Source organism: Motacilla alba, chromosome 1A (genome assembly GCF_015832195.1).
Source record: "Motacilla alba alba isolate MOTALB_02 chromosome 1A, Motacilla_alba_V1.0_pri, whole genome shotgun sequence".
Classification (NCBI taxonomy): domain Eukaryota; kingdom Metazoa; phylum Chordata; class Aves; order Passeriformes; family Motacillidae; genus Motacilla; species Motacilla alba.
In genome coordinates, this window is record NC_052031.1 from 71526642 (window position 1) to 71548925 (window position 22284).

Genomic DNA, 22284 nt, shown 5'->3' on the forward strand with positions numbered 1-22284 from the left:
GGATATTAAAAATAATAAGCTTTTTTAGTTGGCGTTCTTAAGCCAGCGGGCATGAAAATGCTGAAAGTTTTCTGGATGCTCCGCGCAAATGCGTGCACATATTCCTAAAAGTAACCTTGCCATCTCCGCGCCACTGGGAGGCAGGGATGAGAGGGGTGGCAGTGGACCTCCTCGCACTGTCGTGGGCTCAGAACCACGTGGGTTTAAAGGCCCTTAATGTTGTCCAGCTGCAGATAAAAGCAGGGGGAAGAGAGAAAAGACTCAGGGCAGGGGAACTGGAAAGAACGGGGGATAGATACGCGCTCCGGCGTGGGTGTGCGCGCACGTGTGTGCGCAAAGCAGGGCGCCCGGCTTTTTTCTCTGTTTTATCCTTTCCCCTCCCGCCCCTTGGTGCGAGCTCGGTGCCCGGGCCGCGCAGGGCATCGCAGGGCATCGCAGGGCATCGCGGCACCGAGCGCTGCGCTGGCACGGCTCACCCCGGGCCGGTCCCCGCGGCGCTCCCCCGCGCCCGGAGCACTCGGGGCTGCCGGGCCCGGTACCTGCCTGCCCTCGGCAGATGGTTATCGGGCTGATCGGGACTGCGGCAGGCGGCCCGGGGGCTCTGCGGCCGCGCCGCGTCCACCTCCTTATCAGCGATTGTCTGCGCAGGGAGCGAGAGGCAGCCGGACGCGGGGGCTTTGCTGCTCGCCCGGAGAGTGCGGGGGGAAAAAAGGGGGGTGCGATTGAACAGAAAACGAGAAAAGCCCCAACAGACGAAGGGAAAGTTTATTTTTGTTGTTGTTCGAACATCCGCGTGTGTGCGATCGTGTGCGCGCCCGCTGTTTTGGCATGCGGCTACCTTTTCCCTCGCACACAACGGGGCTGTTTGATGGAGTTTGGAGCTGAGGAAACTTTGGGTTTGTTGCCAGGACGGTTCGCAGCACTTTGTGGAAAGCAAGAGCTAACAGTGAGACCGACAGAGTGAGTGACAAGTTGTTTACAGGTTTCCTTGAAGGGGCCTCTGCTATATTTCAATCTGTCAAAGTTGCTTTTCTTCCCTCAGAACAATGCCTGATTGTTGTGCGGGTGATTTTTTTTTTTTTTTTCCCTCTACCCAAAGAGAGAGAGAGAGAGAGAAGGAGAGAGAAAGCGAGAGACCGGGAAGGGTGGGGGGAAAGGAATGAAAATTCTTCGGCACACAAATGCCTTTGGTAACATTTTTATGTGTTTAATCTCTTCTCCCCTATTTCAACTCCGAGAGTTGATAACTGTTTCAATTTAATCAGTCTGCTCTTGTTTTATCTTCTTTCTCCACTGATCTTCCTCAGCGTAGGGGATTTGCTCCTGGCTTGCCGCTTTAGGTGGATTGCCGGACCGCTTTTTGTTTTTTTTTTTTTTCTCCCCTCCTCCCCCACACCCCCCTCTCTCCCCTCCACCCCTGCACGTTTTTCCAGGACATTGGAGGAGCTGACTTTTCGCGTTCGGCGGCGGCGGGCGAGCGGAATGAGAAGGGAAGGACAGGCCCCCGGAGGTCGCGGCGCTGCGAGCGCGCTGCCCCTTTAAGAGACTGGTCAAGGAGCCCTCGCTCAGAGCGAGCGAGCCGGGAGGGAGGGAGCGAGCGAGAGGGAGGGAGGCACACAGCGAGCGAGAGAGAGAGAAAATCAATCGCTTTAGAAGGTTTGGACTCACTTGACAGGTTCAGTTGGAGGCGACCATAGGTGGCTGCTGTGACAAAGGGAAATTGTGCTTTTCCAGCATGCTAACTGACCCTGATTTACCTCAGGAGTTTGAAAGGTGAGTCGAGTTGTTGGGGCGGGGGTGTGTGGATGCGTGTGGGGGTGTCTCTTCCCTTTTTTTTTTTTTTTTTTCCCCTATTCTGTTTCGCGCTTTGTTTGTTATTGCACTATTATTTCTATTTTTTTATTATTTTTTTTTTAATTTCTCGGAGCACGCCTGTTGGCGCGCGTGTGCGCGGATGGGCAGCGGGCACACGGACGCGCAACTCCGGCAGCAGGCCGGGCTCCGAGCCGCTGCCCCCGCTGCCATCGCGTCCCCCCGCTCCCCCGGCGCCGTGTCACTGCCCGGGCTGCCGGGCACCGCCGAGCCCCGGCCCCGGGCGGCGCAGAGCTTTGTTCGGGGCCGCCGTGCCCCGCCGCCGCTCGCCCTTCCCGGGCGCAGCCTGCCCGCCGCTCCCCGCAGGGCGCTCCGAGGATGCCCGGTGGCGGCCGGGCTGCCGGGCATCCTCCAACTCCCAGCCTCGGGCTCCCGTCAAACTTGGGAAGGCGCTGCGCCGAGCGCATGACCTTTTGTTGATCTAGCCGGAGCTATTATTTTTAGGCGAGTTAACATCGCAGCCCTCCGTCAGGAGAACATCTTTCTGCCTGAGGAGAGAGGCGGGGGGGAAGAAAGCAGCAAAGGGAAAAAGTGAAACTCTTGCCTCCAAGTTTTGGCCGTCGCCTGTGTCGCGCGGTGTCAGGAGCCGGGTCTGGCTGTGACGAGCGGGCTCGGGGTGTGACGTAGATGTGCCCGATTCCCTGCCCGAAACAGGAGCCTTCCCTGCTCGCAGCCGAGTTGCTGCTGTCACTGCTGGTGGCTTGCGACCTCCGGGAGTTCGGTCCCTGTTTCCTACGAGCTGTTCTCCTGAGATGTCTGGAGCGTTTTCTCAGGCTCTCGTGCGCCCGTGCGTTGATGGTCCCGCATCCTCCCCTCCGGCTTCTCCTGTAGAGGTTATTAATAGCCCCTTGTGCGGCTGCAGTAAACAACCCAAACTTTCATTTCCAAGCAGTAAATGAGAGAATGCCAGGATGCGCCTCACTGAGGTTTTTCTCCTCTTCGTGAAAGCTACCTCCTGTATAAACATTTGGTTGTATCTGACTATGCAATACAAGCTAGGTGCTAGACCAGCTGGTTAAAAATATGCTAAGTCAAGCTGTTCATCGTTCAAACCTACTGAATTCGATAGTAAAGGCATAGGGAAGAAGGCAAGATAAAAACATTTTAAGTGGGCTGAGGAACACGCATGCAAAGGAAGGACAGGAAAGAACGCTTGAATTAAAAGATCGGAGAAAATTAAAATTTGGAAATGCGGAAAAGAACTGTTTTAACACTTTCTATCCTTGTTCTGAAACTAGAACGCTTTCTTACTAGAAAGTGAAATTGGCTAGGTTGCTCTACTCCAAGGTTGTCTTTAATGCAGTTAATTTTCCAGACTTGGAATACTTGTCATTTTCCTTCGGTTTGTTGGCATTGCAATAATAGGACAAAACTGGTTTTGTTCACGTGCACTGCATTAACTTAGTTCAACTACCTGAGGAAACTGTTACTGTTCCTGATGTCAGGTTTGATCTGGCATCATGATCTTGTATTTGTCTTTTTCATGCAATCGATAGATTCAAGTATTTCGTGTGCCTCACTAAGTTTACACATAGAAATTTATAAGCAAGCGATTTTGATTATTCTTTGAACTTTGTGATGAACACAATGCTTGTAAACTCTCTGAAGCAGAAAGAAGTCCTTTCATTTTCCTGCTGGGGGACTTTTTTTTAGCTGAAGTCTCTCTGCATTGTAAACATAGATATTTATATAAATTTTATATATAAACAAGTCATTTGGGGCAACCATCATCCTTAGAATGAGCTTCTCTACTCTCTTAGGTTTTTTTTTTTATTTTTCTTTTTTTTTTGCCCCTAGGCATACGTTTCATTTTCAGAGATCCCAGCTTTGCTCTTGTAAACATTCTAGTTAAATAATCAATATGCTGCTCTCCTTTTGCCATGCAGATAATAGCAAGCAGCAGAAATGGGAAGCGATGAAAATGAACCTCAGGACATGCAATTTTTTTAAAAAAATTTTTTTTTTGAGCAGTTTTCCATCCGCAGTTGAAATTGGGGATAGAGACAGTATCTTTGTTAATCATTACCATGTGTTTACACTGCGTGTGTTTGACTATAGTCACACACAAACATCCACAGACCCAGGCACTGTCCATGCCATAGGGTGTGTTTGTCAGGGAGCAGCCACGAGGACACGCTTCTCCTGCACAGGGATCTCAGAGTGTGTGTGTGTGTGTGTGTGCACGATGCACGGATCATTGTTTTCCAGGTGTTTGGGGCAGGTTCTCCTCCTGCATTCTCAGTCAGCACGGTTCTTGGAGCGCATTTCTGCAGTCGCTGGCGTCCAGCTTGTCGTTCCAGCGTGTCCCACTTCGGTTCTGTTACCATTGCCCGTCTCCCACTGCTCCTTTTTAAACTTGAACGGCAAGTGGCAAGGAGGTAAAGATTTGTCAGGCAAAGTTGTTTGCAGCTCAGATCCCAGAGCATCTGCGCGTCTCTCCTCTTTCCCTGCTGGCTTTCCTGCGAGGTTTTGGTGTGTCTCAGCGAGCTGCAAACACTTGAGAAACTTTCAGGCACCCCAGCTGAAGAGAGCTCAATTCAGGGGGCTCCTCTTCTGTGTCTGTGGCCATTAGCAGGGGGAATTTGCGGCACGCACTCGGAATGAAAATGATCCTCGGTATCAGACAAATAAACACTCATTAATTCATTCAGCATCACTGGTAAATTGCAGTAGGTTTTGTGAATTAACATGTATAATTAATTACCGTGCCAAAATTGTGGGGATTTTCGTCCTTGCCTGAGAAGTTGCTCGCACGCCTTTATTTCTGTTTGTGGTTGCTCAGCTGCCTGATTGAGAGGAGCATCAGAATGCGTACGGTGAGGGGGATGATGTTTGCAGCAACATTGTGGGGAGATATTAGAACTGGGATGCACTCCGTGTGTGTCATGGGGAAAGGGGAACTTCTGGGATGTGCTGTGCGAGCGCCTGTGGCACCCTGCATTGGCTCTGAAGGTCTTGAAAAGAATAAGTCTTTTGTTGTCTGATTTTTTTTTTCTCTGTCTCTCTCTTTTTCTTTTTTTTTTGGTTTTTTTCCTTTTTTTAAAGTTGGGTCATTATACTTAAATATAACAAGTCTGGCCACTAGAATAGAAAGAAAGTTTATTTGACTGAGGGTAAGGTAGAGGCAATGCAGCCGGAACCACCGCGGACAGCTGGGAAATTTACAGAATGATGAAAACTCAGAAATGCCCGACATAAAGTTTTAATGTCTTAATAAAATCTGATTAATGAAAAATAGATAAAGTGACTGCTTAACAATACCCCTAGTGTACAGAATGCTCCTAAACCCCAGTTAATGACTGCGTATTTACATTTCTCTGTAGGCTGGGAGAGAGGCTCTGCTGGGCACCCAGACAGAGTGACATCCTTTCTCTTCTTCATTATTTCCTTCGCTTTTTTCCGTCTTTATTTTCAGCGTGCCAGGGGAAGGTGAAGTGGCACGCAGCGCTCGTAGAAGGAGGACGGGTGGGTTAGAGCCTCTGTAGGGAAAAAAGGCAGAGCTGGAAAAGACAAAAGGCGTGGATGGGAGCAGTGGGGATGGGGACAGTGGAACAAGTTCAGCGTTGGCAGTCACCGGTGGCTGCTCTCGGAACGCTCCCCGTTCCAGTGAATAGCTTGGGGAAGGGAAAGGCTCAAGGATGTAAAGCAAGCCTCTGCTGGGAGGAAAAAAATATACTTAGCTGCCTTACTGCTGCACTGCACGAGTCATTTCAGACTCCCACTGAATTTATTTTGGGGTTGTACCAACACTGTCAAATGGAGAAGTCATTTTCTTAAAAGGAAACTTTGCGTATTCCTGAGTGCTTTTCTTAGCTAAAGTTACCCTAAAAGCTTTATTCTGCTGCATTTGCTGAGAATTTTGGAGAAAGAATAACACCTTTCCGTTACTCAGCTCGCTCAGAATGCTGTCCCACTCTCCTAAAATCTACCTGTAGAAGCAGATTCTTTCATTTAAAAGGTTACTATCGAGCTGAATATCTTTTAACTTCATTGAGACGTTTTGGGAAAAGGATTTGATTGCTCAAGTTTATGGTTCTAGGGATCTGGGATTGGAAGAATAGACAGAGTGCCAGTGTGAAGTTGCAGATACTCGTTTTTCGCAGTGACAAAAATGAACAGTTTTATTTCCCTGAGATAAGGCTGAAGGAATTAATGCGCTTGCAGACTATTCATTAATGTCCTGCATGCACTAATTTAATTTGTTGTGCTTATGCTTGGCTAGGAAGAAGTTGACTGTTACAGATTACAGATTTTAATGAACATCTCAATAATTTACCAGTTGCTGAAATTGTGAACTAGCCTTGGAAGGCAAAAGCCCAAATGAGAGAGCTGATGAGTGACACACCAGCCTGCACAATTCAACTGTTGTATTCATTGCATTTGAATCAAATTGGGAGTTTGGCATTACTAATTCTGGGTGGCTGGCTCATCATATGCATTCAAGGAGTTAATTAAAACACACACAAACACATACACAGTCTCCCACCAAGCATCTTGCGGTGTTTATGTGCGTAGTGTGTTTGATTGGTACCTTTACACGGGCGAGGAATTGTTTTTTCCTTCTCTTTCTGTCCAGAGATCTTAAATATATAACTAGTTTACAAAATATTTACTGCCTCTCGGGGAGCTTTAACGAGCATTTATGGCTTTATCATTTAGGAGGCACAGAGTATCTGCTTGAGTTACTTAAATGTGAAGCTGCCTGATAGGATGGGAATGTGTGTCTGTGCAGCGTGATATATCTGTAGGTGTATAAAATACGCTTTAAACAATATTTACACCGGAACGAGAGTGTCTCCTCCCAAGGTACAGTTACAGTTTCTTCACATGCTTTTCATACTGGACTTGAAATATAGGGTAACTTTATGTTTGTGTGAGATGCCTCACAACTGTTGCAGAAGTCAGTCTGGCATCCTCTTGACTTTCCGTTTTATTTTATTTTGTTAATTTCTTGCTCAGGCCTGGTTGTAGCGTAATTAACTCAGAAGTGGAAGGGGAAAAATGCTGTCGTGCTTTACCAGACTGGAAATATTCAGTGCCTGTGAATTCTGCTACTGTAGTCAAGAGAAAAGAAGTGCTCACAGCAATTAATCAATAGCTGTAGTGCCTCTCTGATGATGGCAAAGAGTTTGTTGTTTAACAAGTAGCATCCTTAAAAGCAAAGACTATTTCCCTCTTAGAGTTTCTATGGATTTTTATCAAATGTGGAAAACTTGTGAAGTCTTCTTCCTACAAAACGTAAAATTACGTTGTACACGAGTATGTTAAAACCCACAAGGCTGCAAAGTAAGCAGATCCTCGTCACATTGCTGAATTACCCAAACCAGAACTTCTGGAACTTTTTGGAATGGGAATGGGCTGTTTTTCTCTGGAGCTCCGGGTGGCTCTGGCCAGCGGCTGCGGGCCGGCAGTCGCAGGATTTACTGGCGGCGTTTGTCCCGTTACCATCGCCTCCCACGGCCCCGTTGCCAAAACACCACCACCACCATGAAGTCCTCACCCACGGGCGATGGTGTTGTCTCAGCTCTCCCACACCCTCCCGAGGGGCTGCCCTGCTCCAGGTGGCCTTGCCCGGGCTGGGCCCCGGGGGTGCCGCGGCGAGCCCAGCGCGCCGTAGCCTCCGCTGGAGAGACGCCGCTCGTCACTCCATGCCCAGCCCTGGTCACCCCTTCCGTGCCAGCTGGGAAGGCAGGAGTCCCCAGAAGTTGTTCCTGAGCCCACGTGTCCTTGGGACAGCGTGGAGTTCCCTGACGGTAGTTCTTGGGAGGCGGCGAATTTAGACGAGGTTCTGGAAGAATTTTAGTGAGCCAGCGCTGCTTGCAGGGGCCGTGGGTTTGAAAAGAATGTGAGAAGTGGATGGAAATTGTGAGGTGTACGGTAGTAATCCAGAGAAGCTGCCTGTCTTTTTTCAGGATAGGTGCGAAATTTATTTATTCAATTGTTTTAAACAGACCGAGAAAGAAACGTTGACTTCCATTAGCTAGAATTATCAGATGTTGATATGAAGTTCAGGTGCTTCCCATGGTATTGGGGGAGCTGTTTGTTTTGAAAGAAATTGGCAAACATTTCCCAGTGTCCTGGTTTTGATCTGGCTTGGCACTTCTCTTGAACTTGTCCTTTTGTCACCTCGTTTAAAGAAAAAAAAATTCCTACACGATGATATTATTTTTGACTTGTGGGACTCAGAGGCGAAGTGAAAATGAGGAAAAGCTTGTGGGGCTCGCTTTGGAAGTTTGAAATGATGTTGACCTTGTTTCCCTTAAAAGTACTGTGGGATTAATCAGGTAGCATTTCTCAATTCTCAAACTGTATTTATATTTTGCTATTTTTTAAATTTATATTTAGTATTCCAGATTTCATTTTCATACTTCCATTTTTTTAAAGATCAAGTATTGAAATTGATTTGGGCATATGCTTTTTGAGATCTATAATAATTTTATTTTGTTTTGCCATGCAGTTCTGGTTTTGTGTTTTCTCAAGTTCATATAGACTGTCTTTAAGTTTTTTTGGGGTGTGGTTTTTTCCCTAAATATGCCATAAAAATGTTGATTTAGTGCTAATTTTCTTTGTGATTTTATTATAGTTTTATTACTGCTCATTTGTTTCTGTCATAACATAATTCTGTTACATTTGGGGGCAAAAATATGAGCAGAGTGAATTGATATTTAATTTTCTTGTGTGAACACTCAGAAATCTTTTTAATGGTGAGGAACTTGTGGGAGAGATATGTTCTGTTTTTGTAGTTAAGAGCATTGTGTGCATCTAGTGTTCTTCATGGACCTTTGTGGCTCTAGAGGAAGAAGCCCTAGGAACGTAGTTTGTGGAAAGAGAAACCCATTCAGTTTGTCATCCTCTTGGTTTCTTTGGTGCTGGGCTTAATTGTTTTAGGAATTTGGGAATGAAAACGCTGGCCCAAGTTCCATTGATCCGTCTCAGAGGTTGGGCATGGCCAAAGTTACCGTGTCTGACGGCGAGCTGGACTTACTCGCCATTGCCAGTGAAGAAGACCAAAACTAAAGAAAGTATTAATGGTTCTAAACAGTTTTTAATGCTTTTATTGCTCTTTTTTCACCGTAGTTGCATGGAAATATTATGTTACATATTTCACCTGAATTTTTTTGCCGCTTGAAGCAGCGAGCCGCCCGGAACGTCGGGGGCGTGTGCACCCGTCCGCGCAGGTTTCTGTTTGTCCTCCGTGGTTTGGAGTGTCTGCTGGGGGGCACGAAGGGACTGCACTGCAGCAGAGTGTGATGAAGTAAAACTCATCACAGTCTGGAAGCCCAGAGTGCCTCTCTGCACGCCAGTTTTATAAATTTGGAAGTGTTCCTTGGTTTAAGAGAGAATGCTTAACGAAGGGCAGGAAGCGTGTGGTGTCCTCTGACCTTTAGGGCTGGCCTGCCTGGGTTAGGACTAAAGCCCTTGAGCTGAGCTTTGAGCTGGGAGGGAGCTGAGGTTCTGAGTGCTGCATCAGACTGCAGAGAAGTCTTCTGCTTCCAGATAAATTCCCTTAGCGTCCTCATTGCATTCACTTTGTAGATCAAGGCTGGAAACATCTCTCCCAACTGGAAGCCAAGTCAGGTTTCAGTTCCTAGGGCTTTATCCCTAAATTTTGATACCATGGCCTCACCGGGGCAGAGGCTTTTTTGGATAGACATGAGATGTGTGGGAAGGTGATGGTGGGTAAGGGCGGAGGGAAGGATGTTCTTACCCGTTTTGCATGTCTATTAACAAACTGGGTCATTTTGCTGTGTTGTATTTACATGACTTGTTCCTGGGATGGTGTGAAATGTGAATCACCAAAACATGATGATTATTTAAAAAAAAAATAAAAATAGGCTAAATGAAACATAACTGAAATAGAACTGAAAGGCTAAATGAAATCAACTGAAAACAGAACATGCAACATTATTCTTTTGGTACAGTTTCCTTCTGCAGTTGCTGAGTAAAGCCAAATAGTTCTTTTTTTCCATGTCTGTTAAAAATATCTAGGCTTTTGAATTTGAATGTAACAGGGACACGGAAAATACATTTCTCTCTTCGGGTTCAGGCTTTGATTTGTTTTTTGCTCCTGGGTTTTGGACACTGAAGTAGAAATTTATGGTGTGTTTTAAAGAGGGCTACTGGTTCTCATCTTTGTCAAAACCCCACGAACATCGGGCTGATTCTGGTTTTACGGCTGAGATTAGAATTTGGCAGAATTTCTCAGTGGAAGGCTCTCCTCCTTTGCTTATGTCTTGTAAGTTCTGCTCACTTTTTCTGTTCCTGCCTAAAGTCTGAAATGAATCGTGTGACTCGGGAGTGCACATTAGGCGTTTGCATGGAACGCCAGGCGAATGATGGGGAAGATGCTGTGCCACTGCAGTATGCCATGCATCTCTTCTGTAGATAGTCTTCATGTGTATTAGTGTCACTGATTTAGTGTGTTTTCGTAGAGTGCAAGCATCCTGAATCAGGACCCCATTATGCATGTCACTGTACAAACACAAAAAAAGAAGGTTTCTTTCCATTCCACAGAGCAGCCTTTGTGCTTAGAGCTTAGAGTAATATAAATGTGTCTTTGTATGGGGAAAATTCAGAAACAGGGAGTAGGTAAGAGATCCCTAGCATGGTTCATGAATGAGATTTCAGTCCTGAAGCCATGCTTAACAATTTATAAATCGAGCAATGTATGTGCATGGGTATTCTCTTTCTGTTTTGTTTTTTTTTTTTTTCCAGATGCACGTATGGAGAAGTTGCTTTACTGTTAGAAGTACTGATATTATTAATAATAGATTCATACTTCCTGTAAAGGCTTTTGATTAGGAATTCAGAGCATTTGGCAAGCATTGATATACAAATCATGAAGATTTCTGTGCTTTTTAGATTGAGCAGCGAGATTAGCCTCAACCTATAGATGAGTAAACTGAGGAACGCTGTCACAAAATCTTTTGCATGTGTGAGTTTAAAAAGTAGCGATGCTGCCTGGCAGTCCTGTTTTTTAACCTCGAGACACCCTCCTTTTCCCTTCTTGAGATCCTAAGAACTGCAAATTACAGACTTCTCTCTGTCCAATTATAATTTCTAAAGGTCTCATTCTAGCAAGATGAACTATAGTATTCAAATCGCTTAAGTATGTAAAGTAGGGGCTGTGGAGTATAATTAATAAAATAAATTAAAGGAATGTTTGCAGCCACAGTTGTATCGTGGAGGGCTGGGAGGGAATGCTGTTTGTAGCCCCTCCAGTTATCTGAGTTGCTTCTGAACCAGCTCCTTAGCTGGAGGCAAGTTTGGATAGCTGGAGTTGGGCAGCAGCACCTGCTGGGTTTAAGCAGTAATTTGGGAAGCTGTGTGTGCTGCAAACAGGTAAACTTTGGTCCTGGGGAACAGTTAACATCTTCAGAGCTGTCATATGTTTGATAACCTAAGGACCAGGCATGAGGTGAGCCCGGGGAAAAACTGTTCACGTGGAGAGCATTGATGTGAGGAACAGACTCCACTGGAAGTTGCAGTGCAGGCAGCCAGAGTGAGCACACCAACCAACCAGCCTAAAAGCAAGAATCCCCGCTGCAGAACCCAAATTGCACTGGGATTCTTCCCCAAACGTTTGACATCCGCTTTTTAAATGAGATCTGAAATGAAGGAAATGATACGGGGTCATTAAAAGGGAGGAATTATTTTCTTATTCATGTTAAAGTTCTTCTAATGTGTTTTAGTGGGTTTTTTCCCTTGTTTCCAAGTGCATGCTCTGTAAGGGTAGGGCTGAAATGCTGAGGTCTGCAGGTAGCTTTACATCTAGGCTGTGTGCCGCATCCTTTTCTACACACTGTCGAGAAAATGGGTATAAACCGAGGTAGTCCTGGGTGGATTTGATCTCTGTTGCCTTTGAAAGTCATGACTAAGCTGTTAAGTTATGCTCTTTGATGAGCTTTTTGAGAGTGGCATTACTTTCAAGATAATGGATTATGATCAGGCCAGTTCCACGGTGCTTCAGTGGTACTTCTTCAGCAGCGTGTTCACAAAGACCTGTTTTGTGATAGGGCCGGCCAAGGCATCCTTTAAAAAAGTGCCCATTCATTCTGAGCGTTTGGGCTCAGCAGCACTGGAGTTCAGTGTCAGGTCCCAAAAACGTGGGCCTAATTAATTAATTAGTGTCCTGCTGAACTCCGTGAAAAGGGCTGGTCTTCTTCACCCCAGTCCTCCAGGATGGCGTGGAAATGTGGCTGGTGTGGAGATCCCTGAGCAGAGTCCTGACTTTCCTTATCCTGCAGCGTACATCCCCGGGTTGCAATGTCACCAGAGTTTCTGAAGCATCAGGAGGGATTTCTGCAGGCTTCAGCAAACTGGGGATTTCGGGAGTTCTGTGTTGCTGTGCTTTGGTGACAGCTTAACTGTCTTCTCCTAAACCACAAGTATGCCTGGCACATTAGAATGATCTGAATGGCCATGGTGAAAATTTACCTGAATTATGCCAGAGCTAACATCTGGCCCTTAGTGGACTTGGCACTGCACAGAAAATCAATCTTGGTTTTGAAACTGTGTGTTTCCTAAGGTACTAATTCCCAGCTGCGGCCACCAAGGCCTGCAGAGAGACTGCTGCACAAAAATGCCTTCTTCCAAATATACATTTGTTTGATAACCCCAGTTTTCCAAAGTGTGACCTCTGTTAATTTGTCACCAGGCAAATTATTGTCCCCTGTTCACTGATTCCATGAGAAGCCCAGGCAGACAGCAGAGCCCCATGCTGGTAAGCGTTTCTGGTTTTGCTGTTTGTGGTAATAAGCAACCCACTTAGAAACTGACTGAGGTGACGTGCTTGAGTTGTCCAGGGTAGCAGGAACAGGCTCATCTTGTCTGGAACTGACTCCTCTAGAGCAGCTGAGCCTATCTTACAGTTACTTTTTAAATAAGCTAAATGTTTATCAGATAAGAAGGACAAAGTCTTTGTCTTAAAATTATCTACAGAATTTCCTGCTAGGTGCTTCTTGGAAAGATGAAAACAAGATGAATGGAGTTTTCTGCTGTTGTATTTGGGTAGAATTTGATGTGGAAGCCTGTATTTTTAAAAGGTGCTATAAACACTTAGAGCATAACAGAGAATTATTTTAAGGAGGAGATAAATACAATAGCTTTTTACATACATGTGCAGTCTATTGAAAGGCCATCCAAAGCACTGATACCAATTTAAGAAGATGATCTTTTCCCTTAGTTATACATCTGGGAGGTATTAGCTGAACATTTTGTGGAGAACTGTGAATACCTTCGTTGCCAGTTGTCTAAAGTGCAGCTAATGATTGCTTCGGTGCCAGTGTTTTGATGGCTAGACCCTAGGCCTGAATATGAATACAAAGAACTCCATCTGAAAAAAACGCGTGTGCGCGCACACTTCTTATACAAAACAGATTTCAACCATCTGCTTGGCACTCAGCTTTGCAGCCATAGGCTCTGATATGAAAGGGAGCACTGTCCAGATTATGAGGGGTATCACTTTCGCTGGCACCTTAGAAAAATCCCAGTGTTTTAGAAAGCTTGTTTGTCCAGTGGTTTTCTTTGGTGGAATAATGAAAACAGCCAAAATTTTGTGTCTGCCGCCGTTTCTCTGATGGCAGCATCCCCCTTACCCTTGCAAAAGATATTTTGTGGGGAGGAAAAGTTTCTGTTCTGCACCTCAGCATTTCCAAGTGTATCAGAGGAGCCTGGATGAGTGGCCCGTGGAGCTGACACCCCAGATGGTTTATGACACAAAGCACTGTTTGCTTAGGAATACGTGGTATGGCAGAGTCTGTTGCCCAAGCACTGCAGAGCGTGTCAAATCAGCATGGAAGTTAATGGACCAAAAGCTCTTCTGAATTTAACACTTTCCCATTTGATGGGAATTTACAGCTCTAAATCAGGACCGCGCTCTTCCTTTGGTGGTGCAGTGGTGGAAAGTGAAGTTGATACCATAATTTACAGGAGTGTAATACAATCATTTTGATCCAATTCATCTGTTTTAAGGTTGAGAATGAATGAGACTGACTAAAACCTTTGGTAAAACCCTATTTATGAAATATACAGCTATATAAAATAAAGTTTGAAAGTTGGGAGATGTGGGTATGTGGGAATTTGGTACTCTGACCAGTTCATGTTTTACCCTTAAGTTAAGCAGAGGAAAATCCACCATAAGAGAAGAATAAGTAATCTGTGGAGCTTTCACTCTTTGTTAGCAATTGTCCATAAAATATGCAGGGCAAAACAGTTTCTCCTTTCCTTTTCTTCCTTGAAAGTCCTTCTTTGAAAGGGCTTGGTAGTATTTTCCCTTAGGTGCATGTGTGGAAAAAGAGGGCAAAAATGCAGCCTCCTGCGTGTGACCAAGGCTCTGTGCTGGCCATCCCTTTGGTGCCGTGTCACGTTAGTCCTGCATTGGTAACACCTTTGGACAGGCCTCGCTGCTGTGTCTGGAGAGCTGCCTGGGTCAGTTCATCGTGTTGCAGGATGCTCTCCTCAGTAAATGTACTGCTGATACATAAGTAGGGCTGGGTTGTTTGCTTCCAAGATGTCAGGAGGGTGAATAAAAGGACTGATTGATATTTATGTTCTCATTTTAATAAAAATCTCCTTTTCTGTGTGTTACGTGGTCTCCAGAAAGTGCTGCTTTAAACTGTTACATTTTATTAGCCTGAGCCTGGCTTTTTGTGGAGAAGGTCCGAGATACTGAAAGGCAGATAAAGTTGGATTTCTGTGGATGGAATTATGATAATATTCCTGGAAACGTAAAGGCCTCTGCATAGTTTTAGTTGAATCGTGATGTGTGGACAGCAAAAATACAACTCTTTTAAAAAATATGTGTGAAATAAGCCTTAACAGTGTTAATGTTTTCAGTCCCAGCAAGAGGATGGACTTGCAGCCCTCTCTCTATGTTATACCCATCCTTTCTCCTCCTCAGCTGCTTCCCTTTCACCTTCTCCCCACTTGCAGTCACACTTGCTTTCCACGTTTTTATGAGGAGTCCTGTTATTCTCCCAGGTAGGGATTAAAACCATAAACCTGTTAAGTTTAAGGAAGCTCTGGGGCCCTTCCAGTGGTGACCCAGATGGAAAGAAAGCCAGTTCTCCCACCGCAGTGTCACCATGCCTCCCTGTAGCAGCTCCCCTGGAGCTGTTTAACCATCTGATTGACGAAGCAGCTCTTCACGTTGTGTGCCATAAAATGGGTTTCTTCAGGAGTGGGAAATAGCAGCCTCTTGGGCACCAATGATTGCACAAGAATGGGCTCCTGTATTCAGGGATGGGGGAGAAGGAACTCTGTAAAAAAAAACAAAAAACCAGTTTTGAGTGAATTCATAATGAGACCTTTGCTGCTCAGCCTTCGTGCTCTTTGAAATCTTAGAGGGGAAAGTTTTCTTGACCAATGTCAACAGTTTGGTAATTTTCATTGCTGCCCCTCCTCCCTTTAGGTAATATAGTCGTATTTATTGTCAGTTTATTTTCTGTAGATTCCTCCAGTCCTCTGTGGTTGGGAGGGATTTCTGGAGTGACTGCATGGCAAGGTAAATTAGAGATGGCAGTTGGTGGTGTGGGAGGAAGGGTTGGGAGAAGGAGGAGGCAGAGGGTAGGAGAATGCAGCTACAGTTTTTAAACAACCTCCCAATTGTCCCCCTTTTTATTAAAATGGCAGCTTTTAAAGCCAGACCCCTGAAATGTTTAATTTGGTTTACACTTTTAAGGCTGAGTTTCTCCTATGCTCTAAATACGAGATGAGCAAATATCTTGGCCTCTCCCTTCTTTTTTTTTCTTCTCTTTTTCATTTCTTCTTTCGTTCCCACCACTGAAATTCTGGTTTCTTTCTCTTTGTGATGGTTTTCATTTCTTCCTTCTTTCCACCACCGAAATTCTGGTTTCTGGTCTCTTTGTGATGGTTTTAAGGAAACTGCTGCATTCCATCCCCCTCCCCACTAAGTTTAGCCCTCTGACCTGTGGAAATTTTGAGATGCTGGTTTTCAGAGGAGGATGCTCTTGTGATTTTCAGCGAGTTTGGTGTTGCCGTCAGGTTGCAGCTGCATCTGCGTTAAACCTGGGTGCAAATGACCAGGCCTAATGGCTGGACTTCAGCCCTGCTTGTGGCCTGTCTTTCCACAGCCCCAGACACGAGTGGGCTTTGCAGTATGCAGGTGCCCCATGGCAATGGCGTGTCAGCCTGCCAGCCTTGGACTGTGTAGCTCCAGAGGGAGAGGGGAGGTGAGGTCAGGCACATGGAGGCAGGGCTTTGGGAATCCCTTGGAGCATTGAGTGCATCCTGCGCCTTCCAGGAAGTCCCGGACACATACAGATTTAAAAGTCTCCAGAATTGTCTCCTAGCTTTGAAAGGCTGCATGATGTAGCAATGGGGACACACAGACTTTGTTCTTTGAAGAATATCACTTATTGCAACAAACCAAGCCTTTTTGTGTTCTAAACTCAACCCAAAGCAAGCCCTCTCTGCCTGCCTGCCACTGCAGTGTCACTGTTCACCCATCCTTTACCCAGTCTTGGGTAAAAGATTGAGTAAAAGGAGGTGTGGATTTGTGGATCACCCTTTGGATCACCTGGTGTCCCCCCGTGTCCCCGGACAATCAGTGCCCCGTGCACGAGGGGAGCACAGGCCAGCCATGCAAGCCCTTCTCTGGCTGTGTGCCCTGTCTTGTACCTGCCAGCTGAGCCTTTCCCAGCGTGCTCACCAGAATGAGCAGGGTTTCTTATCTCCCACAACATTACATCTGTACTTCCAAAGATTCTGCTGTTAAATGTAACACTGAAAGCAGGAGGGGGGCAGGAGTGTGAGTGTAGGAAGAGTGCGTGATTTTCATAAATAAAATATAATAAAATAATGAAATATATATAAATAATATGAAAAATATATAAAATAATAAAAGATAATAAAATAATGAAATGAAAAATTGTTTGGGAAATCATTGCATGTGAGCCAGCAAGTACAAAGCACTTGGGAGTCCTTTTGGAATTAGGGGGCACTTGTGAGTGTTTTTTATTGTTTGGCTCATGCAGTCTCTTTGGAAATACACCCTTTCCATGGGTATTTTAGGGGAAAATGAGAGCTCATTTTTCCCTCTCCTTTTATTAATCTGTGTGAAACATCCAAGTGAGTGCCTGAAATAAACTGTTTGCCGTTTTTAAACCCTGTGTCAGGTAGAGTTCAGTAAAGCAAGACAGGTGCATTGTCACCGAGGACTGTTGTGCAGAGTGCCTGTTTTTCCTTTGAGATGAGAGCAGCCCTTGGTGTGTAACCCACCAAGGGTGGGTCCTGTATTGTGCTTTTTAATTTTAGAAACACCTGGGGAGAGTAACAGGTAAGTGTTTGATTTCACCAGGTGCCTGTGTCAGCTCTCAAGGACAGCTTTAGAAGGGAGAACAAGGGCTGAGTAAGTGCAGAGAGCAGTGTTTGCTTCCACCTCCAGAGCTGGCATTGCTGGCTCGTGGGTAGTGGGAACATCCCGGGAAGTTTGTTCTTCCTCTCCCTCTGCAGCGTGGTGGTGTGAATGAACAGAGGCTGTGCTTGTCACTGGCCTCCTTGCACAAACCTCACATTGATGTGCCACCGTGGGGCTCTGTCCAGCTCCCACTGCAGACAATTGCCAGCCTCTCATTGACTCCGCCTGGCTGTTGGATTGGGCCCATCAGACGGGGAGAAAATAAAGTGGAAGTGTTGTTAGCCATGCCTATTGATGCTTTTCCTGGCACAAAGTACTGCAGATAATTGTTTCTAGATGAAATGCAGTTGCATCTAAGTATTACATTTATTAGCTTTTCAAAGGAGGGATAACCGAAGTGGACATATGGGGTATTTGAAGTGTGATTGTGTGAGACTAAGATAATTTCGGGAGAATAGCTTAAGTCGCAGGATATGTGTGATGCCCTTTGTGTACAAGATGTGGGATCGTGGAATTTATTTTGCATGCACTGGTTCTCACTGAGAAGGAATCCAGAATACAAATATACAGTCATATTTAGAATATGTGAGGAGGGCAGCCTCGCTGCTGTAGACTTCAAGACCTGTTAATCAGGCCTGATAGTGATGTGATCTCTGGAAATACTTCAGTTAAGTAGGTTTAATCCTTATTAACAGTAAGTTGCTTGAAACCATTTTGGGTAAAGTCTGGGAAGGAATATAGTAGATTGAGCACATAAATAAAGGCCAGCTCTGTTAGGCTTTGAGTGACTTTGATTCCTTTGAAGTTCTGTAGGTTTTGGACTTGCTAAAAGCATCAGGCCACGAGCAAAGGAATTTTCACCTCATCCTCAGTTTTTCCTGCTGTAATTTTCAGCGTCATTTTCACATTAAAACGGGGCACTGCTTACGTTTCTGGTATAATTTAGGTGTTTCCCCAGCCCTCACCATGGCTTGGCTAAGGTATGTGAGACAGGAAGATTAAACTGTCTGCTTTTCTGAAGGCTCACTCTGGAGTGCTGAAGGTGCAGTGATGGATGCCGTTTCCGCAGGTTTTGGAGCGTTTCCTGTTGACTCCAGAGTGCTTTGGCTGTGATGGCTGTGATGCAGAGCCTGTTGCTGACACAGAGATGGGAGAGGGCAGTGCTTGTTTCAGAGCTTTGCTCCCATCCAGCGTGGGGGTGGAGGGAAGGAATGAAGTGGCAGGGCTTTTGTCGCTACTGTTTTTTGGAAATGTGTTCAAAGAACTATTTTGGAAGATGATGGTGAGCTTGTTCCTACTATTTGCACTGCATGGCCAAAACACTGTGCTCTTGCATGAGGTAATAGACGTGGTTTGTGGTGGTATTATGAAAACATTGCTTTGTTATGATGATTGCAGAAAAAATCCCAGCTACATGGTAACGTATTTGTAATATTTTATTGAAGTGAAACATGGAAAATACAGCGTAGCTTGGAGTCCCCTTGGAATGATTTCATGTTTGGGGAATGAAGAAGCAATTGTGAAACACTGAAGTGGGTGTACATGACACCAGTTAAAGAATAGATTTTGGGCCATTTGAGTGTAGTTTAGTTTTTTTTGTTACTGTTTGGAGTGGGGTTGTTCAGGTTTTTTTACTATCCCTATTACTTGTTAATTCAGTGAGTAGCAGGATGCACTTTCACGGGGCTAATGATCCAAATTAGAAGGCATGTCATTATTTTGTCCTGTGAAATGTAGGCATTATTACCTGAAAGATAAAAAAGGCATCTGCTGCTGCTGCAGAGTCAGGAATGGGACGTGGTCAACACCCAACAAGTTATGCACTGTAGTCACTGAAGGGTGGCCAAGCAGGTAGAGAGAGGCAAGAGGACCACAGATTGATTCCTCTCAACATCTAGTCTTTGGGTAAGGCACTCAGATAAGTAAACAAGAGGAGGTTAATACTGTCACTTCACACACTCCACCTGGACAGGCTGGACTGCTGTGCTGAACAAAAGGTTTGAAATAATTTTTGATTTTTTTTGTTTTGTTGGTTTTTGGTTTTTTTTTTTGTTTCCTCTTTGTTTACACAACCTATTTTTGTTTCTTACTTGATTTTAGGCAGTGGACATTACTAAGTCCAAAAGCTTGGACCTTTCATGGATTTTTTTTTTTTTTTCAGTTTACTAAGGGTATACAATTAAAGCAGCCCTCTATGGGCAGGGCACTTGAACATCCTAGGTATATAAAATGTCTTGTTATCCTACCTTGAAAATGTTCTATGCCTGCTAAGTGTGTGAGTATTCCAGTTCTAAAACTCTGCTCCGTCTGCATTTGGGGTGTTCCGTGGTGTTCAGATAACCAAGTCAGAATCTCTCTGTGTTTAGGAGTGTTTGTGTGAGGAGTGGGTGAAAAGAGCTGCATTGGAGCAGATTGTCACTGGACCAGCAAACCAGCACTGTTACTTGCTCCATCTTCCTTTTTTTGGGTGTCTTTTTTGTGTACACTGTGAAACAGATTTGTCATTCAGAGAGCTGAAACTTCTGCAGTATTTTCTTACTGCCTCTTGCTAATGACATGTCTCCTATAAAGCAGAGCAGGATCTACAGCAGAGATTAATGAATGACCCCAGTCAGTGACTGTGATGTGCAATTGATTTCTGTTTTTTGAAAATATACCCTTAATAATTAGCCATTTGGCTGAACTACCCTATTCTTCTTTGGATGAGTTGTGTTCAGAGAGAGGCATGATACATGTTATTACTCATGTGGCTGTGTCAATAATGAAACAAGCTATATAGATGTGAAAAACAGACCAGAACAAATAATGGCAGAGAACTGAACGAAAATATTTTCCTTCAGGTAAATGGAGGCACTTTTTGGTGTGTTAAAAAACCACAATTTCAGAACAATTATAACAAAAAAAAAATCTCTAAATGTGTTATAATCAAATCCATGGGATACTTTTTCTGGGTGCCTCCTTCACCACTTTATAAAGTGATTTGACCAAATGTGCAGCATTGCATTTATTCTGTGGAGAAATTGGTATTTGGGTTCAGGTTCTGTTTGCACAGGAATGTCCTTTGATAATGTCATAGGCCACACCAGGCTGGCTCAGCAGAGCAGCTAGACTGACAAGGTGTGTGTCTCTAGAAAATCACCACAGATCAATCACAGAGGAGGTATTTGTAATTTATGTTGCAAAGCTCAAAATTAAGTGCCTGGAGTTTCTGTTGGAATCAGTGGCAGCTGGAAGTGCTGAGGTTTTGCAGGGTCAGGCATCCTGCTCAAGTCTAAAGGAGTTTTTATCTCCTGGGGGTCATTTGGCCTCGCAGAATCCCAGAATGGTTTGGGCTGGAAGGGACCTAAAAATTTCCCCCTCTGAAAGACAGGGGTGGCACCACTGGGTCTGGTGGCTCAGGGCTGCATCCAGCCTGGCCCAGAGCTGTGCAGAGCTTCTCCTTGGAGCATCCATGCTCCTGCTGGGCAGTGAAAAGGGAGTGGAAGAAGGAATTGACACAGGAGGGATGGGGGCACTGCTTGCCTGGGTCAGCTTGTGTGAGAGATGGCTGCCTGCTTTCTGTCCCACTTCTGAATTTTTAATGGATATAGAGTTTTAAATGACATGATACTGGGCCCTTGGCTCTTGCTGCTGGATTATTTTTAATTCTTTTGGGGTTTTTTAAGTGGAGGCAGTAGGTGCCTCAGAATTGCTTCCTTTGGTTCCGTAACCAGGGTGAAGGGGAAGGTTTGGCTGGCAATTTGTAGGTCGGGGAGGATGCTGCCGGAAGCATATGGGGGTAGCAAAAAAGAGAGAAAAGGGAAACAAAGATTGTTTTAGCCTTTTTAAGGCATATGGCTGTACAGGTTTTGAGATTCATCAGCAAGTGGAAAAAAAGTGAGACCAGGGGGAATTATCCTGTTTATTTGCCTAGGCCTTCCCTTGACTCTGTAAGCTATCATCATCCTGATGCTGGTTGTCCTTCCATGTATAATTAGCCTGGGAGTGAATGTGGGTGGTGGGTGGTATGGCAAATTATTTTTTTTCAGAAAAAAATAAATAAGGAAAAAATGGGCCGCTGAGGAAGAAAAGTCTTGTGTGGCTTTGCAGCTTTTTGGTTTGGACAGTGGGTGCAAGTAACTCTGGAAACCAAAAATGTCCTGAGTGGAGGTCCAGGGAGACTTCACTAGGAGCAGTCTGGTTGGAACATGCCCAGTTTGTTTTTATTTTGGTGATGCTAACTTTTGTCCTTCTGTTGCGCCCCACGTGCTTTGGCCCCGAGGTGCTTTGCAAATATTCAGGGGTTGACTTGCAGAATGCCCCTGGAAAATAGGTGTTACTGCTGCCCCCTTACAGTCCTGGGAGCTGATGTCCAGGGAGCCCAGCAGCTCAGCTGTGCTTTGCCTGGAGAGAAGAGCTCACATCAAGTCCCCCCAGGGCAGAGGGGCTTGAATGGGTCAGGAGGAAGAGTTGGTGTCTGCAGACTCTGGAGTGTTTGACTCTTCCCTTCACCGAGTTCATCTTGGGCTTGGTAGAAAAACTTGCAGCCTTCGAGGGACGGGAGGCAAAATTGTAATTAATTCATCCCTAATTGGCATGGCAGTGAGTAATTCTGCTTAATCCATTGCTTGCTGTGAGGATGAAGTAAAGCTAAACATGTGAATTGTGGAGAGGACAAGGGGAAGAGGGGGAGTGGGCAGTGAAAGATGGACACAGGCAGACATTTCTTAGGCCACGGGGGGAGAAATACCTATAAAAATAAGAGACCTTTCTTATTTTCTCCTCAGATTGCCTCTTGATTCAATTGGGTGAAATGCAAAGAAATAGACAATTAATTTTTTTAAAAATCACTAAATTTTCTCTTCCCCTTCTTGTCTTTCATTCAGTCCATGAGAGTCTCTGGAGTGTGAAATGTGAAGACACCAAATTGGAATTAATTTTGCTTTTTCATTTAACAGATTGTGTTACATTAACACCACACCACTGCCAAGCAGCAAACCTTTCCTTTCCTCAGATGTTAGCTGCTAATACAGACTAAGAGCTGCTGAAAGAAT

General features: G+C 45.0%; 1 protein-coding gene across 9 annotated transcripts in view; it reads left to right on the forward strand.

Moving 5' to 3' along the window:
• Positions 1-550: 550 nt before the first annotated feature.
• Positions 551-22284, forward strand: part of SOX5 (SRY-box transcription factor 5) — a 281758-nt gene continuing 260024 nt past the window's right edge. For 2 of the 9 annotated variants that reach the window (XM_038155099.1, XM_038155102.1), the window contains exon 1: positions 731-960. In XM_038155099.1, the coding sequence (XP_038011027.1) occupies positions 869-960 (92 nt within the window). In that variant the 5' untranslated portion in view covers positions 731-868. Of the gene's footprint in view, positions 961-1406; positions 1774-4080; positions 4251-12529; positions 12596-22284 lie in introns of those variants that run through there. The other 7 variants (XM_038155106.1, XM_038155105.1, XM_038155101.1 and 4 more) reach the window with 7 other exon arrangements.